At 47.4% G+C, this 23,079-nt stretch overlaps 1 protein-coding gene across 12 annotated transcripts in view; it reads right to left on the bottom strand.

Moving 5' to 3' along the window:
* Nucleotides 1-23,079, bottom strand: part of LOC139411320 (zinc finger SWIM domain-containing protein 8-like) — a 37,578-nt gene that overhangs the window by 3,068 nt on the left and 11,431 nt on the right. For 2 of the 12 annotated variants that reach the window (XM_071157544.1, XM_071157634.1), the window contains 21 exons: nucleotides 16,812-16,965; nucleotides 15,674-15,768; nucleotides 13,781-13,953; nucleotides 10,293-10,400; nucleotides 9,542-9,623; nucleotides 9,028-9,148; nucleotides 8,712-8,913; nucleotides 8,469-8,644; nucleotides 6,177-7,924; nucleotides 5,871-5,969; nucleotides 5,569-5,693; nucleotides 5,132-5,450; nucleotides 4,800-4,955; nucleotides 4,382-4,604; nucleotides 3,974-4,263; nucleotides 3,573-3,847; nucleotides 2,941-3,438; nucleotides 1,411-1,609; nucleotides 1,010-1,213; nucleotides 733-852; nucleotides 456-634 (listed from right to left, as the gene is read on the bottom strand). In XM_071157544.1, the coding sequence (XP_071013645.1) occupies nucleotides 456-634; nucleotides 733-852; nucleotides 1,010-1,213; nucleotides 1,411-1,609; nucleotides 2,941-3,438; nucleotides 3,573-3,847; nucleotides 3,974-4,263; nucleotides 4,382-4,604; nucleotides 4,800-4,955; nucleotides 5,132-5,450; nucleotides 5,569-5,693; nucleotides 5,871-5,969; nucleotides 6,177-7,924; nucleotides 8,469-8,644; nucleotides 8,712-8,913; nucleotides 9,028-9,148; nucleotides 9,542-9,623; nucleotides 10,293-10,400; nucleotides 13,781-13,953; nucleotides 15,674-15,768; nucleotides 16,812-16,965 (5,546 nt within the window). The remainder of the gene's footprint in view (nucleotides 1-455; nucleotides 635-732; nucleotides 853-1,009; nucleotides 1,214-1,410; nucleotides 1,610-2,940; nucleotides 3,439-3,572; nucleotides 3,848-3,973; nucleotides 4,264-4,381; nucleotides 4,605-4,799; nucleotides 4,956-5,131; nucleotides 5,451-5,568; nucleotides 5,694-5,870; nucleotides 5,970-6,176; nucleotides 7,925-8,468; nucleotides 8,645-8,711; nucleotides 8,914-9,027; nucleotides 9,149-9,541; nucleotides 9,624-10,292; nucleotides 10,401-13,780; nucleotides 13,954-15,673; nucleotides 15,769-16,811; nucleotides 16,966-23,079) is intronic. The other 10 variants (XM_071157553.1, XM_071157574.1, XM_071157564.1 and 7 more) reach the window with 10 other exon arrangements.

Here is a 23,079-nt window from a genome sequence, read left to right as displayed (position 1 = left end):
TCCCCAAGATAATACTCCCCCTTGCCCTGCCAATACACCCACTCTGATCAGTTTCTAACTTAGTAGCCTGATATAAAAATGTGGTTGTTTTGTACACTTTTATCCAAGGGGACAGTCAACGTGTACGCTCAGGATATGAGGTCCATGGTGTTTACCAAAGAGCTTTGTGGCTAGTGAAAGGCTGCTGTATTTGTATGTACTGGTGAGATGTGAGCCCCTTAGCTGTCTACAGATCTGAAATAACTTGATAGGTGTGGGCAATATGGCAAAAATATCCCCTAAGTCTTGGAAGACTAGGTAAAGCCATCACCATTCACCACATAGCTTATACATACCTGGCCAAATGGCTAGGGGTTGTTTGAGGCCTAGGCTCTGGTGTTACCTGTCAATAGGCCTGTTGAAGGGGCTAAGGGAAGGATCTAGAGGGTAGTTTGCAGCCTGGACCCTGGTGTTACCTGTAGGTAGGCCTGCTGGCAGCGCTGCACCAGTTGGTGGAAGGCAGGCGTGCGGAGGTGGGCATGGATGTGGGCGGGGTTCAGTCTCTGGAGAGCCTCCATGATGATCTCCTGAAGGACGAAGGGGCTGAGCACACCCTTAGCCGCACCCACACAGAACTGGTACACGTAGTTCACCCCTGGAAAGGATGGGAGAACCGGGAACATTTAGTATTTAATGACAATTGACATAAGTCTATGGCTAACATATGTTCTACTTTGAATTCTGGCAGAGTACCTAGCCGTGCAGCCAGGCCCAGGAGCCACTTAACGTCCTCTGTGTATGGGGGGCTGCGGGAGAAGTTATTGGGGTGGTCGTTGTGAGCCCTCCTGCCCAGCATCTCCAATGCTAGCATGCCTATCAAAGAGTCAGGGTCAAATATCACTGTTAACAACACTACCAATTAGTTTGAATAAAATGCTTAACCATAGAAAATTATTAAACTGATATTCCCAGTGCTTATACCATCTAGAGATGCTTATCATGGACACTTAAAATAATGGTTGTTCCTCACCAACTCTGTATGCTGAGTGCAGGTAGTGAAGGCCCTGCTGGCTGATTGGCTGGCTATGCTGCTCGTCTTCAGACGGGAAGGGGGCACTGACCAATGAGACAGGCTGAGAAGATATTCCAGGAAGAGATGACCCCTGAATGGCCTGGATTGTGGCGCCTGAATGGACGCCACCTACTGGATAGAAAGGGGAAAAAGATGCGGCTCCTGAGTGCCATAGAGAGTCCATTATAAAACATCCAAGTTCAAACGTCTTTTTTTTTTTTAACAACTTCTGCTATCAAATGTGAACCATCAACTATACACACACTTACATGGGCTAAATAGATTATTATTTTACATCTATAGACATACAAGGGACAAAGACGTGCATGCACACACCCACAGCAGTGGTCTCTGCTCACCTGCTACAGTGGTGCTAAGTGGCAGGCCGGTCTCGGTGTGATAGGGGTGGACGGCAATCTGGGTCATGGACGGCACGGGAACACCGGGGAAGGTGACCGCTGTCGCTGCCATGGGCGGATGGGGGCCAGCGGCCACTGAGAACGGGTACTGGGCACCGATAAAGGCCGGGTGCATTCCCTGAGAGGGCACACAGACACACTTAAAATTAGTTAGATGCTATTCTATGTTGCAGTCCTGAGACACTGTCTTATGCCAGATAGTGTGACATTCGTCTGCACTGAGGGACGAGCAACACGGAGTGACGAAAGACAATGGTCGTGGGCTTAAAGGCACAGTGCAGTCAAAAATTAGATTTTTCTGTGTTTTATATACATTTTCACACTATGAAGTTGGAATAGTACTATGACATTGGTGACAATTCCCTTTTAGTGTAAGAGCTGTTTGAAAAGACTGCCTGGAATTTCAGCCTGTTGTGGTGGCATGGAGTTTTGCCTGGTGACAATATTAAAGAGAGTTCCAAACCTTTATTCCAATAACAGCTAGTTTTCAGTGTTCCCCTCCCCACTCAGACCACTCCCAAACAGCCCTAGCAAAATTATTGCTTGAGAAATTGCTATTTTTGAAGTCAAACACTATGGGTACACCAGTGCATACTGATCACTTGGCAGTGGTCCAGTTGTCTAGTTGAGTCGCCTTGAAACTCAGTGTCAATGTTGTCTGTACATCTTTCTGCCCCCCCTCCATCTCAATTTAATACTGTAAAAAACTGTCACAAGTTTTTAATGAAACCAAAAAGTTCATAAAATACAATATACAGAAAGAGGTGTATGAAATCAAAGTTGGAATAAAAAATAACAATAATAGAAATTAAATAAAGGGAATGCAAAACTGTGCGTTAGTCTCCAGATTCACCGTCTCATTCTCAAATGGATCTTGTGAGTTCCAAACGGGGTGGAGCAGTCTCTACCATCTGATATTCTCTGTGATGTTCTAAGGACTGAGAGAAGGCTTGCATCTAGTGTGAAGCAAAGTTGGGGGTGTATAGGGATACGTTATGTCTTCAAAGTAGATGGAAGCTACTTAAGATGTAACAACTATCAGCACAGTGTTTCACCGGAAGCCATAGTAATGATTCTCAACCAGCCTATTTCTGAGTTTATTTGTGATAGTAAGTACCGAGTGGCGCAGCGGTCTCAGGCACTGCATCTCAGTGCTACAGGTATCACTACAGACCCTGGTTTTATCCCGGGCTGTATCACAACCGGCCATGATCGGGAGTCCCATAGAGTGGCGCACAATTGTCCCAGCGTCGTCCGGGTTAGGGGAAGGTTTGGCCGGCATTGTAAATTAAGAATTATAACTGACTTACCTAGTTAAATATTTGTTGTTATTTCAATTTGACTCATATTGCCTTCTCCATGTCCATCTCTTATTGAATTCTTCTCCCCTACTATCTCTCCCTCAGCCCATCTTATCAGTATCTCCTTGTCTTCCTACCCTCCCTCCCTCCCTCCAGACAGTCCTCTTACCTGTGGGTAGGCACCCCCTGACACGGGGAATACAGTGGGCCGGGGGACGTGCTGCAGTGGGTGCCCCAGGTACTGGGGGGTGCAGACTGTGGGTAGGTGGGCCTGGATGGTGGTGTAGGGGTGCAGGCCCTGGGTGTGGGGGTGGGCCATGGCCGAGCCGGGAAGGGCGTGTGATTGGTAGATGGTGGAGCCCACCGAGATGACGGGCACCACAGCCGCTGCTGTCACTGAGGCCGTCACCGTGGCGACGCCGGAGGAATCCATGTTGCCAATGTTGTCCATTACACCATGGCCCATCTCTGGGGGCCTCCTTCCAGCTCCGCCGTTGGCCCCACAGCGTCCCGGGCCTTCACGCTGGGCCCCTGACCCCCCTCCTACTGTCTGCTCATAGAGCCAGTACCACTGGTGGGCCACCTCAAACAGAACCTCAGGGTACACACCGCCCCCCTTGGCTGCCTCCTCTACAGCCATACAGGCTTTCTCTAGCATCACGTTGTCCTGCAGGGAGAGAGGCGGGAGGAGGTGAAGAAAAGAGAGAGAGAGAAGAAAGGATGAGGAGATTTAGGGGAAAAAGTGCATTTTAGAGAGAAAATGGATAAAAGGGTAAAAGAATAAAAGGATGCCCAGCCTACATGAGTAGTCCGATGTGTCTTCTGCAGAACTGAAGAGTACCGGACATGTACCTGTTCCTTGCACTGCACCAGGGCCCTCTGGATCTCATTGGGGTTGAGGGCGTGTGCATGGGGCAGGCAGCTTAGGGCCAGCTCAGCCGCAGCGCGAACCATGTTGGGGTCCCGCGCTCGTGATGCTCTGTCGGCCAGTGATGCCACCTCGGGAGGAGTGAGGTGCCCGTCCCAGCATTCCACCAGGATGTTGAGGGCAGCACTGCCGATCTCCATGGCCTGGCCTGGAGGGGAAGAGGGAGAGACATTCATTATAGCTACTACTGTCTCATGGACTATGAAAGAAGAAACTTCGCTTTTGGGGTGACCTATCCCGATGAGAAAGGACAGAGAAAAATAAAGCTACTCACCTGTGATCCAGGAGACGTGGGAGGAGTAGGTCCTGGAGAGCCAGTTAGGTGAGACAAAGTTGTGCAGGCCTAGGGCGTACAGGCCGATCTCAAAGGCACAGAGGTGCAAGTTGCGGTGGGGCCCCTGGTGGCCTCCACTGGCTGAGGGCTGGGTGAAGATGGAGGTGGAGCTGTTGCCCCCGGCCTTGATCAGCACGGTCTTGGCCAGCTCGAAATAGAAATGGGCCGCCGCCTCAGACGGTTGGTTGGGCACATGTGGTGCATGGCACTCGGGACGACGTCCTTTATATCTAAGAGGGGGGCGAGAAGAGGAATGTTCAATTAGCATATTTTTGTGAATACCTTAGTTGAGTTCTCCAATAATCAGATGGCATCAACACATGTATAGAATATATAGAAGTCACTCACCTGCTGGTGTCTGTGCTCTTTGCCCTAGCTCCGCCTCCGGCCCTGCGAGAGCCACTGGATGAGGAGGAGCCTAACGAATCAGAAGAGGAGCTGCTGATGCTGTCACTGTCTTGGCCCCTCCCCCAGGAAGCTGCAGCCCAGCCCCCTCTGAGCGGGCGTCGACTAAGGGTGGGGGAGCTGTCTGAGGTGGTCTCAGGAGCACTGCTGTCGATACTCGCCATGCCTGGGACAACAAGGTAAAAACACTTAAAACTCAAACTTCTATCTAGTCAGCCACGTGTCAATACTACCTCTAGATGGCCATTCGAGTCATACAATACACCCTGTTCAAATGCAGTGCACACTATACAGTATAGGCTGTTATTAGAGAGACAGCCAGTGTCTTAATCTGAGGTTTAGGTGGGGTTGTCATGGTTACCTGTGTGTTTCTTCTTCTGGCGGACAGGAGAGCCCCAGCAGCGCCCGCTGTATGCCCCCCGTCCTCCCAGCGCCAAGCGGCTCGGCACTGTGCCCTCTGGCTTGAATGGAACAGCCTCACTCGGCTGGTCACATGACGCAGGCTGGACGCCATCTGCTAAGACAATAAGTTAAGTACTGAATAGGTTTTACATCTAAACAGTAGCAACAGAGTTGGATTAAAACAATTCCTTCCATTTTCAACAAATCTGTTTCGCATAGGTAGGGTAACACCTCATGTTCAGTGCATCACAGGTAAAGTATGTCATTACCACCCTGTCGTCTGTGCCTCACCTTGCTCTCTGGCCTCACTGACACACTCTCCGGCTGTGGGGTTGTTCTGCACCCCACTGCCTGCCAGACCTGCCTGCTGTCCTGCCGCCCCCCCAGCAGCCACCGCTTGCAAGGAGGAGGAGGAGGACCCGGCTGCAGCTGTGGCGTTGGGGGCATGTTTGGACACCCCTCCTGTGGCACCTCCGTGTCCGTGAGCAGTGTGGGCAGCGTGCTTGGACGGGCTCCTTTGGCTGCTGGCAGCTGGCTTGCTGGAGTAGAAAGAGCTCAGGGTCTGGGGCTTGTGGGTCTGGCTCTCTCTGTCCAGCAGCTTGTCCAAGATCTGGAAGGTCAGAGAGAGAGGGAGAGTCATCCACAAGCCATACAATGCATTCAAAAAAATGCATTGATATGTTTATTGGTAACTAGTTATTCTACTGGCCACAGTGCAGAAGGTCTACCTTTTTCAGCTTGCTCTGGTCATCCTTGTATGTGATCATGAGGGCCAGAGCCAAGTCTCCTTTCTCTCTCCTCGTCCCCTCACACAGCAGAGGATGCTCTGCCTCGCTCACTGTGGTCTTCATACCTACACCAGGGGGTTAGAAAGATGAAGACCGAAGCAAAAGAGTTCATCTGTTTCTAAGCCAAACTAGCACCGGGACGTTTTCCTATTTAAGAATCACTAACCTCAACATGGAACCACTAAATGGCGCCTACCTATTTCTGAAGGTGTAAATGCAAAAAACCTTGTGGTTGAACTTACCCAGTGCTGCTACAGCTGCCTCAAATCCCAGCTCTTCATCTCCAGGCATCTCGTTGTTCCGGTTACGGCTAGGCGGACGGGAACCTGTGGGGGACACAACTGTACAAACAAGATAGAGAGGGGGACTAGGTGAAATATAAATGACTGGAAGTCTCACTTGTGTGATGACTGCATGACGTGTAATTCAGATCAATTATCAAGTAAACGTTATATATCTGTGTATGTAGTGTGTGAGCTCAAACAGAATCAGAATGTTAATGTGGAAGGAAAAAACATGGCGAATTAAAAATGTGTAGCAAGATTCACCTGGGGTACACAGCACATCAAATATGAAGCTGGCCAGCATGAGGGGCAGGACGGGCCTGTAGTCACAGAAGTTCCCATCTCGGAGCTGCTCGGCCCTGTCCCGTATGGATGTCATCTCCACCAGGCCCAGAGGGATTTTCTTCAGCAGAGCCACCACCTCTGACTCCTGGTAAGCAAGCTTGACCTCCAGGGCCTTGGTGGAGGCTGGGGGCCTCTGCAGCTCCAGAGAGAACATACCCGTGCTGAAGGCCAGGTTGTGGAGCTCCAGCCTCTCGCTCAGCACCGTCAGCAGGAAGGAGGTCTTAACCAACGTGTTAGTGGCCACCTGGGTCTGCCTGCTGGTGGACACCTTGCTCTTCTTGCCCTTGGTCTGGGGCTGCTCCACCTTCAGGTCTGGAGGGTTGGCCAGCAGGTCTCCAGCCAGCTCCACTGCCAGTCTGCAGGCATCGTTGCTGTAGCCGTGAGCGTGGAGGGCCTCTGCACACGCAAACAGCACCTCCATCTGGCCCTCCTGCTCCAGTGGCTTGATCCCAGCAAAGATGTCTGGTTCCTCCTCATTGTTGTTCTCCGACACTCTCTCTGCCCCATCCTCATTAGCTGAATTCAGAAAGTAGGCCTGGTAGTCATCCTCTCCTACAGGGTCTCCTCCTGCCCCTGCTGCTCCCTCTGGGGCCTGATTGGGCAGTGCTACGGCTCCAGTGCCAGTTTCTCGGCGGCCATCATGCGGTGACTTGGCGGCAGCTGCAGTCACGGTAACAACCGAGGTAGAGGGCCGAGCATCTCCAGCGATGGCCGCTTCCTCATTTCCATTCATCTCCGCCTCCACATTCACCACGGCAATGGCTGCTTCCACGATGACAGCAGCGTTCTCTTTGGTGGGGAAGGCGGGCTGGGATTCAGCGGCAGGCAGGGTGGCAGCAAGGGTGGCCCGTTTGCCCTCGAAGGCACGCTCCATGGGCGTGTTTCCGGCCCCTTTCCCTCCCGCACTGTATTTGTGTGGCTCTCTGAGTAGCGGGCTTGGTGAAGGCAGCATCTCAGGCGGCGGGGGTGTGAAGTCAAAGGTGTTGCTGGCCTCAGCACCCAGCGCCAGACTGGAGCCATCATCCAGGCTCAGCTCGGCCATGTCAGGCTCGAGGGAGCTGTCCTCACTGCTGGTGCGCCGCTTGGCCGCTTGGTGTTTTCCCCCTACCACTCCTGATCCCCCAGAGGATGACTTGCCCCCCTGGGCTATCTTAGCCTTGCCCCCAGTGGACGAGGAGGAACCTGCGCCTTTGTACATCCCCTTACTACTGCCCTCCTCTAGAGAGAGAGACACACTGCCCCCTAGCCGCACTAGGACCCCTCCTCCGCCCCCAGCCGACAACCCCTTCCTCTTGCTCACGATGGTCTCTTTGGGCCTGACCGCCACTTCTTGTTGGAGACTTCTGCCCTTGTAGTCTCCCCCACCTCCCTCAGAGCTGCCAGATCTCCCTCCTCCAGGTTCAGGGGGGTCTCCAGCCAGGCCAGCCTTGGCCCCTCTCTGCTGCTGCACTGCCCTGGCCCAGCAGAAGGAAGCGCTCTTCTTGTCTGCACTGCAGTAGGTGATGCCTGGCAGTGGGTAGGCCACCTCCCAGTTGAAGTAGCAGGACTCCACGGCTGGCTTGAATCCCTGGAACAGTTTGTCCAGGGACTTGCGGTGTTGTCCTCGCTTCACGATCTCAATCACTTTCAGATGCCACTGCTTGAGCTGGGCAGCCAGCTCCAAACGCCTATGGGATGGTGTAAAAAGAAACGTAGACACACATTGTTATAGTCAGTCCAGGAAACAAGGGCCACAGAGCAGAGACGATAGTAACAAACAAGCACACACACCATTATTCTCATAATTGCCACTAACTGAAAGACACACACACAGAGCTTTCTGCAAGAAACTGACACTGTTGTTCCTTATTTCGCTTTCTGTCATTGCGTCTCAAAGAGCTAATTTAACACAGTGTCGAGTGAGACCACATAGCACTCTAAAAGCCAAGCAGCAATCAGGGCACAGTGAATCAGGAGGATGCCCTGGTCTAATACACTCAATGTCCCAAACACTTACTGCTCTAACCAGATGAACTTAACAGAGCCTCAAAATAGTGTATATCAACCCAACGCAGATAGATAGACCTGGGATGGGTTGTGAAAGTGAGAATTTTATTGAAGGTAAGAGAGACAGGAGGAGTGCTGTGTTGTCAGTATTAGACACTATTCTAGTTGATGTAGGAAATCAAGGCTAAGTAAGTGTTAGACAGGAAGAAAGGGAAGTGACCTCACCTATGAGGGCTCATGGTGGGGTCTAGGACAGCCAGCCTCCACAGAACGACCATCTCGTCACACATGCTGGCGCAGGCGTGGGCTGCCACCTCCGACTGCCCGTTACTGCGCCCCGTGTGCCCGCTGGCACTGCTGTGGGATGCCGAAGTACGCACGCTGTACCACCAGCCAATGATCTGCGGAGAGAACAGTCACCTCTGTCCTATCATGTGTGAATAAGTAAGTATGTAACGTGTGGGTTACCTGTTCATAAGTGAGACACTGCTCAGTGAGGATCTCTAGTAGGGGTGCAGCGTTGCTGTCTCTCCTCTTGAGCATCTCCCTGACGATGGAAAGGAGGTTCCAGATGCCCTCGGGCTCCCGCCCCCTCAGCGGCCTCAGCAGACATGCCCACTCTGCCGCCGCCGGAGGCTCCGTGGATGACAGGTACATGGAGTTGACGTCACTGCACCGGGAGAGAGGGCGCACACACACAGGTTAGCAAGTATACTTCCACACATTACCTGCGTCCTCTCCTTAATATACCTGTTGCCTTTGACTATGCCAGTCTCTGTCTTACCTGAAGACAACAGGAGAGGGGCCACAGAACTTGTGCAGAGTCTTCTTGATGTTGTCACTGAGCGTTGACTCATCTAGATACCAGGTGCTCTGATCAGAGGCTGAGGGGCCAGCAGTGGGGTCTGTACACAGGAGACAGGGAGTAAACACAAAGCCAGAGAAATGCAATACAACAAACATACAGGAAATGTCAAGATGCTGATTTAAGCTGATAATTGGGAAACGTCATGTGAGGGCCATCTGAACCACTTTATAGCATGCTCAAACCACACATATATACAAATGAGCAAAACGCCCTCAGGCCTCTCTCTACCATTTGCACTATCTACAGTTGTGGGCGTGGGACGCAACCCCTATCTCATATTGGTGGCGGATGTGGTGAGTTACACCCCATACAATACACAGCACTTTGACTCATTATCATCGTCTCTGATCACATTATGAACCCTTGTGAGAGATAAGTATAGGCTGCCCCCTGCAGGAGGCAAACAGAAGTGCAGGTTGGCTGGGCGTACCGGGAGCCCCACACACTGTGTTGATGGCTGTAGACTGGGAGGACAGGAGCTCATCCAGAAGCCTCTGGGCTGTGGGCAAAATCTGGAGGAGAAAAATAACAGATCAGTTTCAATGAGTATGATAGAATCTGTTTCAGATCCATTAATGATAGGTTATGACAATCGGTTTCGCCATTGTTTCAGGGTTGGGGCATAGCTTCTCATGGCTACGTTAATCCTACGTTTTGAACACAAGGCTCTAATTACAGCTAAGAAATACAGTTGGCCTTAGAGCTGAGTAACATTACACTGACCAACACTGCACTATTGACTGTAATACATTAGGAGACAATGCAACTACTGTGTGTTCTTTATCCCAGTAGCACAGGGGGCAGACAAAGGGAGTATTGAGACTGGGCATGTTACAGGCGGAGCATAGCTACCTCTACAGACCTAGCCACTGGGAGGTAGGACAACATTGTTCACACATTCAACTGAATGTATTTTTGCAACTATTGGTGATCTTCAGTAGATAAACAACATTATCTAAATGTTTTTGAAGAGCCTAAAGGGATTGAGAAATGTGTCTAGGATTCGATGCACAATATATGGCTTTGCTAATACAATTTACACATTTGAATGTAACTTTCAGTGGTTGGAACTTGCCTCCTAGTTATGATGACCCTCCACATTGAGATACCCAGCAAACTCATTATTCCTGAAGTGAAGCTAGCAGATAATCTAACCAGTTAGTGTGGTGTGACAGTCTGACCTGTTGGGGAAGCTCACTGATGAGGTACTGGGCAAACTTCTGCAGCTGGTCCCTCTGCAGCCGGGACAGGGACTCTGACACGGGGGCTCGCAAGCAGACTGCAGACGCCTGGCAGACAAACAAAGGAGTGACAGGTATTAGTGTACATTTAGTATCTCACCTTGCTCAGTTTCCTGTTCACACACTGAGTTTAAATGCAGAGAATTCAAATATAAACTGAAATGTAGGTGTGCAACAAACTTCAAGTTCGGGGGTCGTACAGTACAAGACATCACTACAACAGAAAGTGGTTATAATATACCTCACATTAAAATAAGACTAGAGAGACGGGAAAGAGAGAGGTGGTCTGCTACTACTGTGTGGTGAGCGGAAACACTTGGGATTCCTGGCCCAGGATGGAGACAAGAGAAAGGAACAGAGGGGATGATATAATGATGATGGGCCGAGTATGTTTTAGGGTAAATAGCACAAACAGCAAGATAGGGAGGGACAGCGGCATGCTTGTGCTCTAATAGCCTGCTAAAGAACATTTCATAGGGAGAGGCTATACGGACATGCCTGGTGCCTAAATGGATGAAGTGTGTCGCACAGCTGAGAGTCAAGAGTCGTTCTGATATGCCCTTCGTTTATGCTGGCAACAGCATGGTGCTAGTTAAAACTTATGAAAGGAAGTGATGTGTATTTTGAAGGGCGAGGGAGAAATAACTTTTAGCATTGGTCACCATCTCCAATTTGTTCCATCCCACTTAATTTTATTTTGAGTAGGATAGCAACCTACATGAGAAAGAACATATTGGTAGTAACCATCTGGATGTAGCAGTGATACAGCCTATTCTGCTCAATGGGGAGATTTGCGCTGAAAACCGGCAACACGGGGCAGTGTCCTTCGCTCCCGCTTGCCGCAGTAAGGAGAGGGAAGTAGCTAGATAGTTTAGCCAATATAAGGCCAGGGTGACAGTTAAAGTGCAACATTTGTCGTGATTTTCACCTGAAAATGTACAACTATGGAATTAATGTTACATTCAAATAATTAAAAAATAAACATAACAATTACTCCAATAAAAACAGAATGATTCTAAACACTCCCAAGTCACAATTTCGACAGACAAGTTTCAAATTCTCGCCGAAGTTTCTAGCCATAAAAATAAACTAGCTAGCAGCTTGCTGGGAAGGGCTCATCGGGACGACTGGCTAAACTGAACTGAGTCCGTTCATCTCCACTCGACTCTTGCTTGGCAGACAAACGTCATTCATTTGGGCACCAGATGTATAGCCTCTCCCCATTCCAAACTCATTAATAGGATTATACATCAGCAGCAGATATGCCCATTGCCAACACACTCCCCCTAACCCCCAACCTTTCGGTGACGATCTTCTGCTGATCTCTGACCAAAACATTTCAGAATAAAATACTTTGAGATCGTCAGAGGTTATAACAGATGGATCAGTTCTTTAGGGGTGTTAATGTACATTGCTTTACACACTTAACAGTCAAGAGTTCTGTGCTGAGGTGTGTGTGTGTGTGTGCTTGGTATTTATCGCGTGGTTCTTCTGGAGTGGTTTCATAATGTGTAACTAATTGAGCACACTCAAGTTGAACTATGTGCGTGCGTATGTGTGTGTGCGTGCCTGAATGTGTGATCAAGCGCCCTTGAGAGGAACAGGGAAGACACAGACCTGTGGGTTCAGTCTGTGGATGTATGTCTGAGAAGATACACATTTAGACAACTTCTTGTTGAAAGCACAGTGCCTATATTCTGACACACCGTGTGATCAAGCTCTCAGGAGACACGGAATTTCAGGAAATAAAAAAAATGGTTATTAATAATGTATTATTTCAAAGCTACACCCTACGGTTCCCCATTTTAACACAACCCCCCCAAAAAACTGCACTAGTGGGTCTGTATTTCTCACAATACCTGTAGCAGCATTCCTTTGAAGACCTCTCATGATTTGATGTCCAACCCATGAGAGGGACGTGGCAACTGTTGCATTCCCTGCTGAGTATTTGGAGTGATTAAATCTGTGTTGACTACTGCATCGCTCTTTTGTCATAGCAAAATGTCACCTCTTATGGCAAGTAAGTGGACTGAATAACTGGAAAGGTCTAAGCATAACATAGCCCCCATGGCTTTGCGAGAATGGCGTCACCTAGGGCGACAGGTTTTCAATATCCACTTTCACAGAGAGGGTGAAAAGGCCGGCCTCCCATCTGGGCCTGAGAGATGTTAATTACTTTACAGCTATTCAATTCCATTCAATACAATAATGGTTAATGAGGGTCCATGTGCGCCTGATAAAAGGTCACAAGAAAGCTATGGAGGTGTGTGTGTGTGCGTGCCACAGCCACAGAACAGCTGACAGTCGGAAGTGGGAGAAGACCTACACAGCAGGGAGTGGGGGTATGGCTATGGGAGACTAGGCTCTCTCCTGGACTGATAATTACATATAAAGAGAGAGAATGAGACAGAAAGAGAGAGATCGGGTTGCTCCCCAGTGGAAAACAAATATGAGGATTTGCAGAGTTTAAGATCAATGTAATTTTCTGATTCTGATCATATGGCATAATTCGTTTTTAGTGCCATGGGATCATATGATCTCAGAACATCTGAACATAACGTCAAAGGCTGAACTGAGCCCACACACTCGTTCATGCCAACACACACACTCAGACCTTGCAAGACCCACCTACACTGTGATATCAGTAGAGAACAGACAGTCCTCCACCCAAAGACATCAGAGCCTCCCACACATACACACTCATAGTGCCTCAGCACTCTCTTACACCCTATGAGTCACAGATAGACAATTCCGTACATATAAACAGCAAATCTGTAGGCTATTTGAATACATACAATGTATTCGAACAGTAATGTGTTATATAGACGGTAGGGGTGTTTACCAACAAAACCGATATAAGTGCAACCACGACTTAAAAACAGACAGGGCTGGCTTACAATCAAAGGATTATTACATTATTACTACTACGCGTAAATAAGTTATATTTCGTCTGCAAATGTTTTGGAAAAAACAAATAAATTTGCCCAAGAAGCACTTGTTGGTTGTACAAATACATTGTTACAGTTGTTGGTTAGCTGTCTAGCTAACCCTAGCCATACTAGCATAGAAGTGACAAGCGTCAAAACACCTCAAAGCAAGACATGGTATTAAGAACAAATACAACCAGCTGAAACAAGTAATCTACAATTCACCAAACAGTAGCTTATAGTCATTGTTGCTAGCAATCTATGACAAAAACACAGAGCCTTTGAACTCGGAGTTGCACACAAATAATTGACGTTGTCAACCCATCTATAGGCTATGGCTTGTGTCTGTGCCAGGGTTGGAATAAAAGTTCCTAAATTGAAATGGAATTGACCGTTATCACAGTACTACACTAACTCACATGTATACTGTACTATAATTGCAGCACAAAGGTGTATAGGTGTTTTCATGTAATTCATGTTGTGTCTGTACTCTAAACTCACGTTGTGGATCCTGAAGAGGCAGAGGGCCACCACATGGGCGCACCACTTGGCCCCGGCTCCACAGGTGCAACTGCAGGAAGTGATGCGGCAGCGGTCGAACATGACAGCCACATTGTACGCCCCTTTTGATTGGCCAGCCTGGGGCGACACCACGGTGGCACTGAGGTGGAAACCTTTGAGAGAGAAAGAGAGGGAGCGAAAGAAATAGAGAGGGGATAATATCTGCTCTGTAACGTCCATCTATTTGTCTGTGTCGGACAATGAGACTTGAGCGATGGAACGAGAAATACAGTGTTATGATAAAGTGGGGCAGGAACTCTTAGGGTGATGGCCGACACTGTGCAGCAGCAGTGCTGTAATGCGTCCTGAGCCTGGGCTGCCAGACAGGAAATGAAAGGCAGTTATTTCCATGCACATGGAAAGACTAGGAGATAGGAGGAAAAAGAGGGAGAGGGGGACGTTGCCCAAAAGCTTTTACCCAATGGACAGCAGCCAGCATTCTCCTGGTGAGCCCGAGCCGGCACAGAGCAGGAGGGGAGGGTAGGAGAGGTGGGGGAGTAGAGGAACGGCTCTGAGTAACTGTTCCAGATTCAACATAACAGGACCCCTTCAGTCAGCCGAGCTCTGTTCCTGCTCCAGTTTCTCTGCTCCTACCTGGCAGTCTCCAACTCCTCCTCCACCTCTAACCTACTTCCTTTCCCCTCCTACTTCCACTGGGAGACATGGTTTCCATTACCTCACAATGAACTCTAATGTGTTTAACCTAATACAGCACTGACATACCCTGGGCACACAGGAAAACAATGAGGCGCACACTGTAGATAAAGAGAAAGTGCTTGCTTTCAAAATGGTTGTAAACATTTGAATCAGACCCCTTGGTTCATTATGAATGTATTTGAAAAAGCTAATATATGCCCCTCCAAGGTGTAATACAGTGGGAAAGGTTACATCTCTAGATATCGGCGTTCAGCTACCCAGAATTGTCTTTAACATAACTTACAAGCATTAATCACCAAGCCACTGTTGAGCAGTGCAAAAAGGGGCATTTCACTGCAATACTTTCTGATCCTAGCTGGCATCTCAGTGATGTTGAGTGTAATGGATGAGTCACACAATCATTATGTAGAATGCTCAGTGGATTTCAGGCAGGCTGCTTGGCCTGTAGTTAATCCTAGGTGCTAATAGCAGGTCTATGCACTATATTTCACCTCTGTGGTTTCATTCATTGACCTAGGAAATGTCCTAAATGGCACAGTACAACAGCAACATTCCTACACGATTACGCTCCATCAAGTTCTCTTTCTAGTAATGAACAGAGGGTTGGCAAACTCAATGGCGATTGATCAGTGTATGGCCACATACCCTGACCGGTAAAAACCCCTGGTTCCTAGTGGTAGCCTATCACCACCAGAGTAGTGCGCAGAGGTTGTCGTGTCACAGGGTCAGGAAAACTCTAAGCCCTAGTGATGAGCGGTGTGGCATGGCGCGGACTGAGCTCTATCTGTTAGAACTGGTGAGTGAGGCTCCGTTTGGACCATTTAGGGCCATTAAAGCACATGTAATCCCCACACATCCTGCCTGCCTCCCTGGCCGGCTGCTCTAATCCAGTCATCTGGGATGAGCAGAGATATGCAGAGGCTCCACCCGGATTCCGACGCAACAGAGGTGAAAACAGCATCCGACCTGGGATAAATGTTCAACTAGATAAATGCACAACTAGTTTTTGAAGCCCAAAGCACAGAGTGAGTGTGGGGCTGTGGAACAAGCCTAGCCAATATGTGACCAGGACAACTTTATGGAGGTTTGTTGGATGTTTGGAGAGTTCAGCCTTCCGTGCTGCTGTTGTCTTAGAGCCGTGGTGGAATTAGGTGAAGGACACTGCTCAGTGCTCACCTATCTGCAGAGGGTCTTTGACAGCCCTCATCCTGTACAGCTGCTCCCCTCGCTGGAACTCATCAGGGCTGCCGTTAGCCAGACACGAGTACAGCCTGCAGAGGGAGAACCGCAGAGAGAGGGGATGAGATCAGAGAAAAATTAAGAAACACTAACTTCTCCAAATACTATGTCCCCTCTGAAGAAGTGCTAGCTATTTGTATAATGTGTGAGTGGTCCCCAGTATTTGGCATGAGTGAATGTTCTGAGTGATTTCGTAAATGTAAATGAGTGGGTGTGTGATAAGCTGAAATGGAATGGGATTCCAAAACAGAGAGAGTACGATGTACAATAAGCCTCATGCCATTTCATTTCCTTGTCATCCTTTAAAGGCCCAGTGTAGTCCAAAATGTTATTTTATGTTTTATACATATTTCCACACTATGAGGTTGGAATAATATCTGTGAAAAATAAGATAATGCCCTTTTAGTGTAAGAGCTGTTTGAAAAGACTGTCTGAAATTTCAGCCTGTTTTCGTGGGATAGTTTTGGCCTTCCATGTTGACATCACCATGCGGTAAATTAGTTAATAGACAAATAAGAAAGAGTTCCAAACCTCTGCCAATAACTTATTTTCACTTTTCCCCTCCTCATTTAGACTACTCCCAGACAGTCCTAACAAAATTCTTACTTGAGAATTGCCCTGTGCTAAAAAGCTTTTTCTTGTGGACAATTTGAATTGAAAACAATCACAGTAGATATGTAATTGTTACCCAGAAATAATTTGATATTGAGTTAAAAAACAGTTGCATTGGACCTTTAACAACAATCCCACAAAGATCAGTGTGTCTCCAGATATCTCTGAACATATGGAAATCCGAGACGATCTCAGATAGACTTCAGAGCGCGTGTACAGTTTGGTTTTAATATCCTTGTGGGTAACAGAAGTCCTCACAAGGATAGTAAAACAAGTAAAAGTTTGACAAGTAGGGACATTTAGCCAGTCCCCACAAGGAAAATGCTATTTTAGACTTCAGGGTTACAATTGGGGTTAGGTTTAGGAAATAGGGGTTAAGGAAAATAGGATTTTGAATGGGAATAAATGTTATGGTCCCCACAAGGATAGGAAAACAAACGCGTGCATGTGTATCCAGCCTCACCGGATGTCCTCCTCGTTCTCTGGGAAGCTCCAGTAGGCGATGCGGAGCTGCAGCTGCTCGGGGACAGGAGGGTAGACCTTCTCCACCACCTCAAACGGGATGTGGAATGCAACCTGCTTGGCTGATAGCTCCACCAGAGGGATGACCTGACCATCTAACAGACACAGAGAGAGAGAGAGAGAGAGAGAGAGAGAGAGAGAGAGAGAGAGAGAGAGAGAGAGAGAGACAACGAAACATTGAGTGAGTGAGTGAGTGAGTGAGTGAGTGAGTGAGTGAGTGAGTGAGTGAGTGAGTGAGTGAGTGAAAGTGTGCCAGAGGGAATATGTGTTAAAATGCATGTAAGACAGAATAAAACAGAACAGAAATCTACTGTGTGCCCCCATTTTACAATGGTAATTCCTTTTGAGCTCTGCTCCCAAGGGTTCACCCAAACACACCACACAGATGGAAGGAAGGTGAATAAGCAAAAGGGTCTCTCTGACTAGTGCTTTGAGAGACTAGTCAAGGACCATATCACCTCCACCCTACCTGACACCCTAGACCCACTCCAATTTGCTTACCGCCCAAATAGGTCCACAGACGATGCAATCTCAACCACACTGCACACTGCCCTAACCCATCTGGACAAGAGGAATACCTATGTGAGAATGCTGTTCATTGACTACAGCTCGGCATTCAACACCATAGTACCCTCCAAGCTCGTCATCAAGCTCGAGACCCTGGGTCTCGACCCCGCCCTGTGCAACTGGGTACTGGACTTCCTGACGGGCCGCCCCCAGGTGGTGAGGGTAGGCAACAACATCTCCTCCCCGCTGATCCTCAACACTAGGGCCCCACAAGGGTGCGTTCTGAGCCCTCTCCTGTACTCCCTGTTCACCCACGACTGCGTGGCCACGCACGCCTCCAACTCAATCATCAAGTTTGCGGACGACACAACAGTGGTAGGCTTGATTACCAACAACGACGAGACGGCCTACAGGGAGGAGGTGAGGGCCCTCGGAGTGCGGTGTCAGGAAAATAACCTCATACTCAACGTCAACAAAACTAAGGAGATGATTGTGGACTTCAGGAAACAGCAGAGGGAACACCCCCCTATCCACATCGATGGAACAGTAGTGGAGAGGGTAGCAAGTTTTAAGTTCCTCGGCATACACATCACAGACAAACTGAATTGGTCCACTCACACAGACAGCATTGTGAAGAAGGCGCAGCAGCGCCTCTTCAACCTCAGGAGGCTGAAGAAATTTGGCTTGTCACCAAAAGCACTCACAAACTTCTACAGATGCACAATCGAGAGCATCCTGGCGGGCTGTATCACCGCCTGGTACGGCAACTGCTCCGCCCTCAACCGTTAGGCTCTCCAGAGGGTAGTGAGGTCTGCACAACGCATCACCGGGGGCAAACTACCTGCCCTCCAGGACACCTACACCACCCGATGTCACAGGAAGGCCATAAAGATCATCAAGGACATCAACCACCCGAGCCACTGCCTGTTCACCCCGCTATCATCCAGAAGGCGAGGTCAGTACAGGTGCATCAAAGCTGGGACCGAGAGACTGAAAAACAGCTTCTATCTCAAGGCCATCAGACTGTTAAACAGCCACCACTAACATTGAGTGGCTGCTGCCAACACACTGACACTGACTCAACTCCAGCCACTTTAATAATGGGAATTGATGGGAAATGATGTAAATATATCACTAGCCACTTTAAACAATGCTACCTTATATAATGTTACTTACCCTACATTATTCATCTCATATGCATACGTATATACTGTACTCTATATCATCGACTGTATCCTTATGTAATACATGTATCACTAGCCACTTTAACTATGCCACTTTGTTTACATACTCATCTCATATGTATATACTGTACTCGATACCATCTACTGTATCTTGCCTATGCTGCTCTGTACCATCACTCATTCATATATCCTTATGTACATATTCTTTATCCCTTACACTGTGTACAAGACCGTAGTTTTGGAATTGTTAGTTAGATTACTTGTTGGTTATTACTGCATTGTCGGAACTAGAAGCACAAGCATTTCGTTAGACTCGCATTAACATCTGCTAACCATGTGTATGTGACAAATAAAATTTGATTTGGGTCCTGGTGTGTGTGTGTAACAGTAGGGATCCACTATTAGCGTGAAATTTGGATAGCCACGCTAGCTTCACCCTCATGTGGAGGCATCAACAGTCAATCCAGTAGTGGCTGGAAGCTATAGTGAGCTTCGATTGGTCAAGCGCAGCTGCGATATCGCAATGTATTTGCATAAAGTTCAACTTTCCACAACTTAGGTCCTGCCCTGTTAACGCTCCCTCGCCATGCTTGCATTGCCCAACCACCCACTTCGCTTCCATCCATCCATCGAAAATGAATGGGGCTCTGTTGTTTCATCGCCCTAACATGCTCTATGGTTCTCGGACGTAAGTGTGTGTGTTGTGTATAAGACAGAAAGAGAGACACTACAGAGAAACTGGGGAGTGTGTATGCTTTGTAAAGTGTAGAGTTAGCAATCTACCGAACTCGTATGAAGGACAATGAGGGCTGCCATGAAAAATATGGGTCTCTGACTTTACAAACACAGACCTGTTTCCAGGCTCACTTGTCCTGCCATCAACAATATGAGGAAAGAAAGCAGTCTGAATAATGTCAACAACGGTGATGGCTGTGGTTCACATGGTCAGAAGCCATGGTCAACCTATCAAGGATGGGGAGGGTTGTAGTCAACTATTTTGACCGGTTGACAAAAACATTGCCTTGGTGCAAGTCTCCACAGTTGACACAAACATTGCCTTGGTGCAAGTCTCCACACTCAACTAATGGGCCTGACCAGGAAAAAACATCAGCCTTAGTTGGGAGAAGAAAAAAAAAAACACTTTGTGGTTCCCTGTTACAAGTCATGTCACGTGGTCAGGAAAACCTACTGGACCTACTTAGGACTTTAAAGCTCCCTTGGTCTCCGTCATCAGAGAGCAGGACAGCTGCCAAACCTGCAGCGCCTCCTGTATAGCCTGATGGCTCACACTAAATTATTCCGCTGCTGTCGTTCACTACATACTTTAGGTCTGAGACTGCAATCATTGAAGTTGTTTGTGGATTGTTTGTGGAGACGAGGGGCACTGTACATCAGCAATTGGATCGTCTCTAACCAATCAGAGTATCAAAGCCAATGATACATTTTTAAACCACCGCTTTACCCACGTGTCTCAGCATTTACCCATCAGTTTCTGGACCAATCAGACGGCCCCAAATGTGTTCGCATTCGGTGAACGTTCAGGGAGGTACTCAGATCCAGACACATTGTGGAGAAGAAACTTACATCCGTGGGCGTGGCGTAGCGTTTGGCCCGAAGCAAGGACTCTGGGTAGCCAGGCAATGTCCTGTCAGCCAAGGAAGAGTCTAGGTTTCCTGAGGGGTCCTGAGCCCACACCACCCCTTCTCCAGATACAGCATGCTTCAACAGCTACAACAACGAGTCGCTAAAAATAAAACGCACTAGAAACATATATAGTACCATTCAAAAGTTTGGACACGCCTACTCATTCAAGGGTTTTTCATTATTTTTACTATGTTCTACATTGTATAATAATAGTGAATACATCAAAACTATTAAATAACACATATGGAATCATGTAGTAACCAAAAAAAAGTGTTAAACAAATTTGAGATTCTTCAAAGTAGCCACCCTTTGCACACTCTTGGCATTCTCTCAACCAGCTTCATGAGGTAGTCACCTGGAATGCATTTCAATTAACAGGTGCGCCTTAAAAGTGAATGTGGAATTTATTTCCTTCTTAATGCGTTTGAGCCAATCAGTTGTACTGTGACAAGGGTGATATACAGAAGATGGTATTTTACCAAAAAGGTTCATATTATGGCAAGAACAGCTCAAAAGAGCAAAGACGGTCCTTCATTACTTTAAGACATGAAGGTCAGTCAATCCGGAAAATTTCAAGAATTTTTAAAGTTTCAAGTGCAGTCGAAAAACCATCAAGCGTTACGAGGACCGCCACAGGAAAGGAAGACACAGAGTTACCTCTGCTGCAGAGGATAAGTTCATTAGAATTACCAGCCTCAGATTGCAGCCCAAATAAATGCTTCACAGAGTTCAAGTAATAGGCATCTCAACATCAACTGTTCAGAAGAGACTACGTGAATCAGGCCTACATGGTCGAATTGCTGCAAAGAAACCACTACTAAAAGGACATCAATAAGAAGAAGAGACTTGATTGGGCAAAGAAACATGAGCAATGGACATTAGACTGGTGGAAATCTGTCATTTGGTCTGATGAGTCCAAATTTGAGATTTTTGGTTCTAACCACTGTGTCTTTGTGAGACGCAGAGTAGGTAAACGGATGATCTCCACATGAGTGGTTCCTATCGTTAAGCATGGTGGATGTGGTGTGGGGATGCTTTGCTGGTGACACCGTCAGTGATTTATTTAGAATTCAAGGCACACTTAACCAGCATGGCTACCACAGCATTCTGCAGCGATACGCCATCCCATCTGGTTTGCGCTTAGTGGGGATAGAATTTGTTTTTCAACAGGACAATGACTAAAACACACCTCCAGGCTGTGTAAGGGTTATTTGAGCAAGAAGGAGAGTGATGGAGTGCTGCATCAGATGACCTGGCCTCCGCAATCACCTGACCTCAACCCAATTGAGATGGTTTGGAATGAGTTGGACCACAGGGTGAAGAAAAAGCAGCCAACTAGTGCTCAGCATATGTGGGAACTCCTTCAAGACTGTTGGAAAAGCATCCCAGGTGAAGCTGGTTGAGAGAATGCCAAGACTGTGCAAAGCTGTCATCAAGGCAACGGGTGGCTACTTTGAAGAATGTAAAACATAAATATAAACATGATTCCATGTGTTATTTCATAGTATTGTGTAGAAAATAGTAAAAATAAAGAAAAACCCATGAATGAGCATGTGTGTCCAAACTTTTGACTGGTACTGTGGGCCTACCCAGAAACAGCGCCATTTCCAGCTGGCCAGGACTGCAGAGCTGACAATTAAAAAAAAAAAAAATTTAAAGAGCACAGCCAACTTCCATAAAATGTGCAAATACTGTATAAATCTTCATCAGTAATAACTGAATTGCCATTGCAGCCTTGCAATCTAATTCACCAGGGAGACGTATGCTAATGAAAACTCATGAGGCAACGGCACTGCAATCCATCCAACAACCTTAAACCTACCTCTTGTATTTCAGGCGCCGACATCAGAGACATGCAAACACAATGGCCTGACAGGTAGTTTAGTCAGAATAATTAGCCATGCGCATGTCCCACCCACCTGAGGATGTCTTTTTTAGCCATCTAGTTCATGTGTTTGAGGGGTGAAAAAATCCACTTGTCACTTAAATCTCACTGGATTGATTGCTTTCATATTCTTGCTTGTGCCTCTCATTTTTACCCGTTAGCATTACGACCATGGAAATGTTTGTAATGACCTGTCAAAAACACCTCGGAACTTGGCTGAAATGGGATATAATGGAATACATTGTCTTTCCACTGAATGTATAAGAACACTAAAGCTTCATCTGAAATTTAACGCAGTAAGTGTCTCAACACTTACAGTTGAAGTCAAAAGTTTACATACACCTAAGCCAAACACATTTAAACTCAGTTTTTCACAATTCCTGACATATAATCCAAGTAAAAATTCCCTGTCTTAGGTCAGTTAGGATCACCAATTTATTTTAAGAAGGTGACATGTCAGAATAACAGTAGAGAGAATGATTTATTTCAGCTTTTATTTCTTTCATCACATTCCCAGTGGGTCAGAAGTTTACATACACTCAATTAGTATTTGGTAGCATTGACTTTAAATTGTTTAATTTGGGTCAAACGTTTCAGGTAACCTCCCACAAGCTTCCCACAATAAGTTGGGTGAATTTTGGCCCATTCCTCCTGACAGAGCTGGTATAACTGAGTCAGGTTTGTAGGCCTCCTTGCTCACACACACTTTTTCAGTTCTGCCCACACATTTTCTATGGGATTGAGGTCAGGGCTTTGTGATGGCCAATCCAATACCTTGACTTTGTTGTCCTTAAGACATTTTGCTGCAACTTTGGAAGTATGCTTGGGGTCATTGTCCATTTGGAAGAACAATCTGGCCTTAAATGGCCATGTAATTAATCTCCACCCAGCACAGCCAGAAGAGGACTGGCCACCCCTCAGAGCCTGGATCCTCTCTAGGTTTCTTCCTAGCTTCCTGCCTTCCTAGGGAGTTTTTCTGTATAGCACAG

Source organism: Oncorhynchus clarkii, chromosome 1 (genome assembly GCF_045791955.1).
Source record: "Oncorhynchus clarkii lewisi isolate Uvic-CL-2024 chromosome 1, UVic_Ocla_1.0, whole genome shotgun sequence".
NCBI classification, from domain to species: domain Eukaryota; kingdom Metazoa; phylum Chordata; class Actinopteri; order Salmoniformes; family Salmonidae; genus Oncorhynchus; species Oncorhynchus clarkii.
Note: the sequence above shows the minus strand (reverse complement) of the source record. Positions and strands in the feature narration are given on the sequence as shown.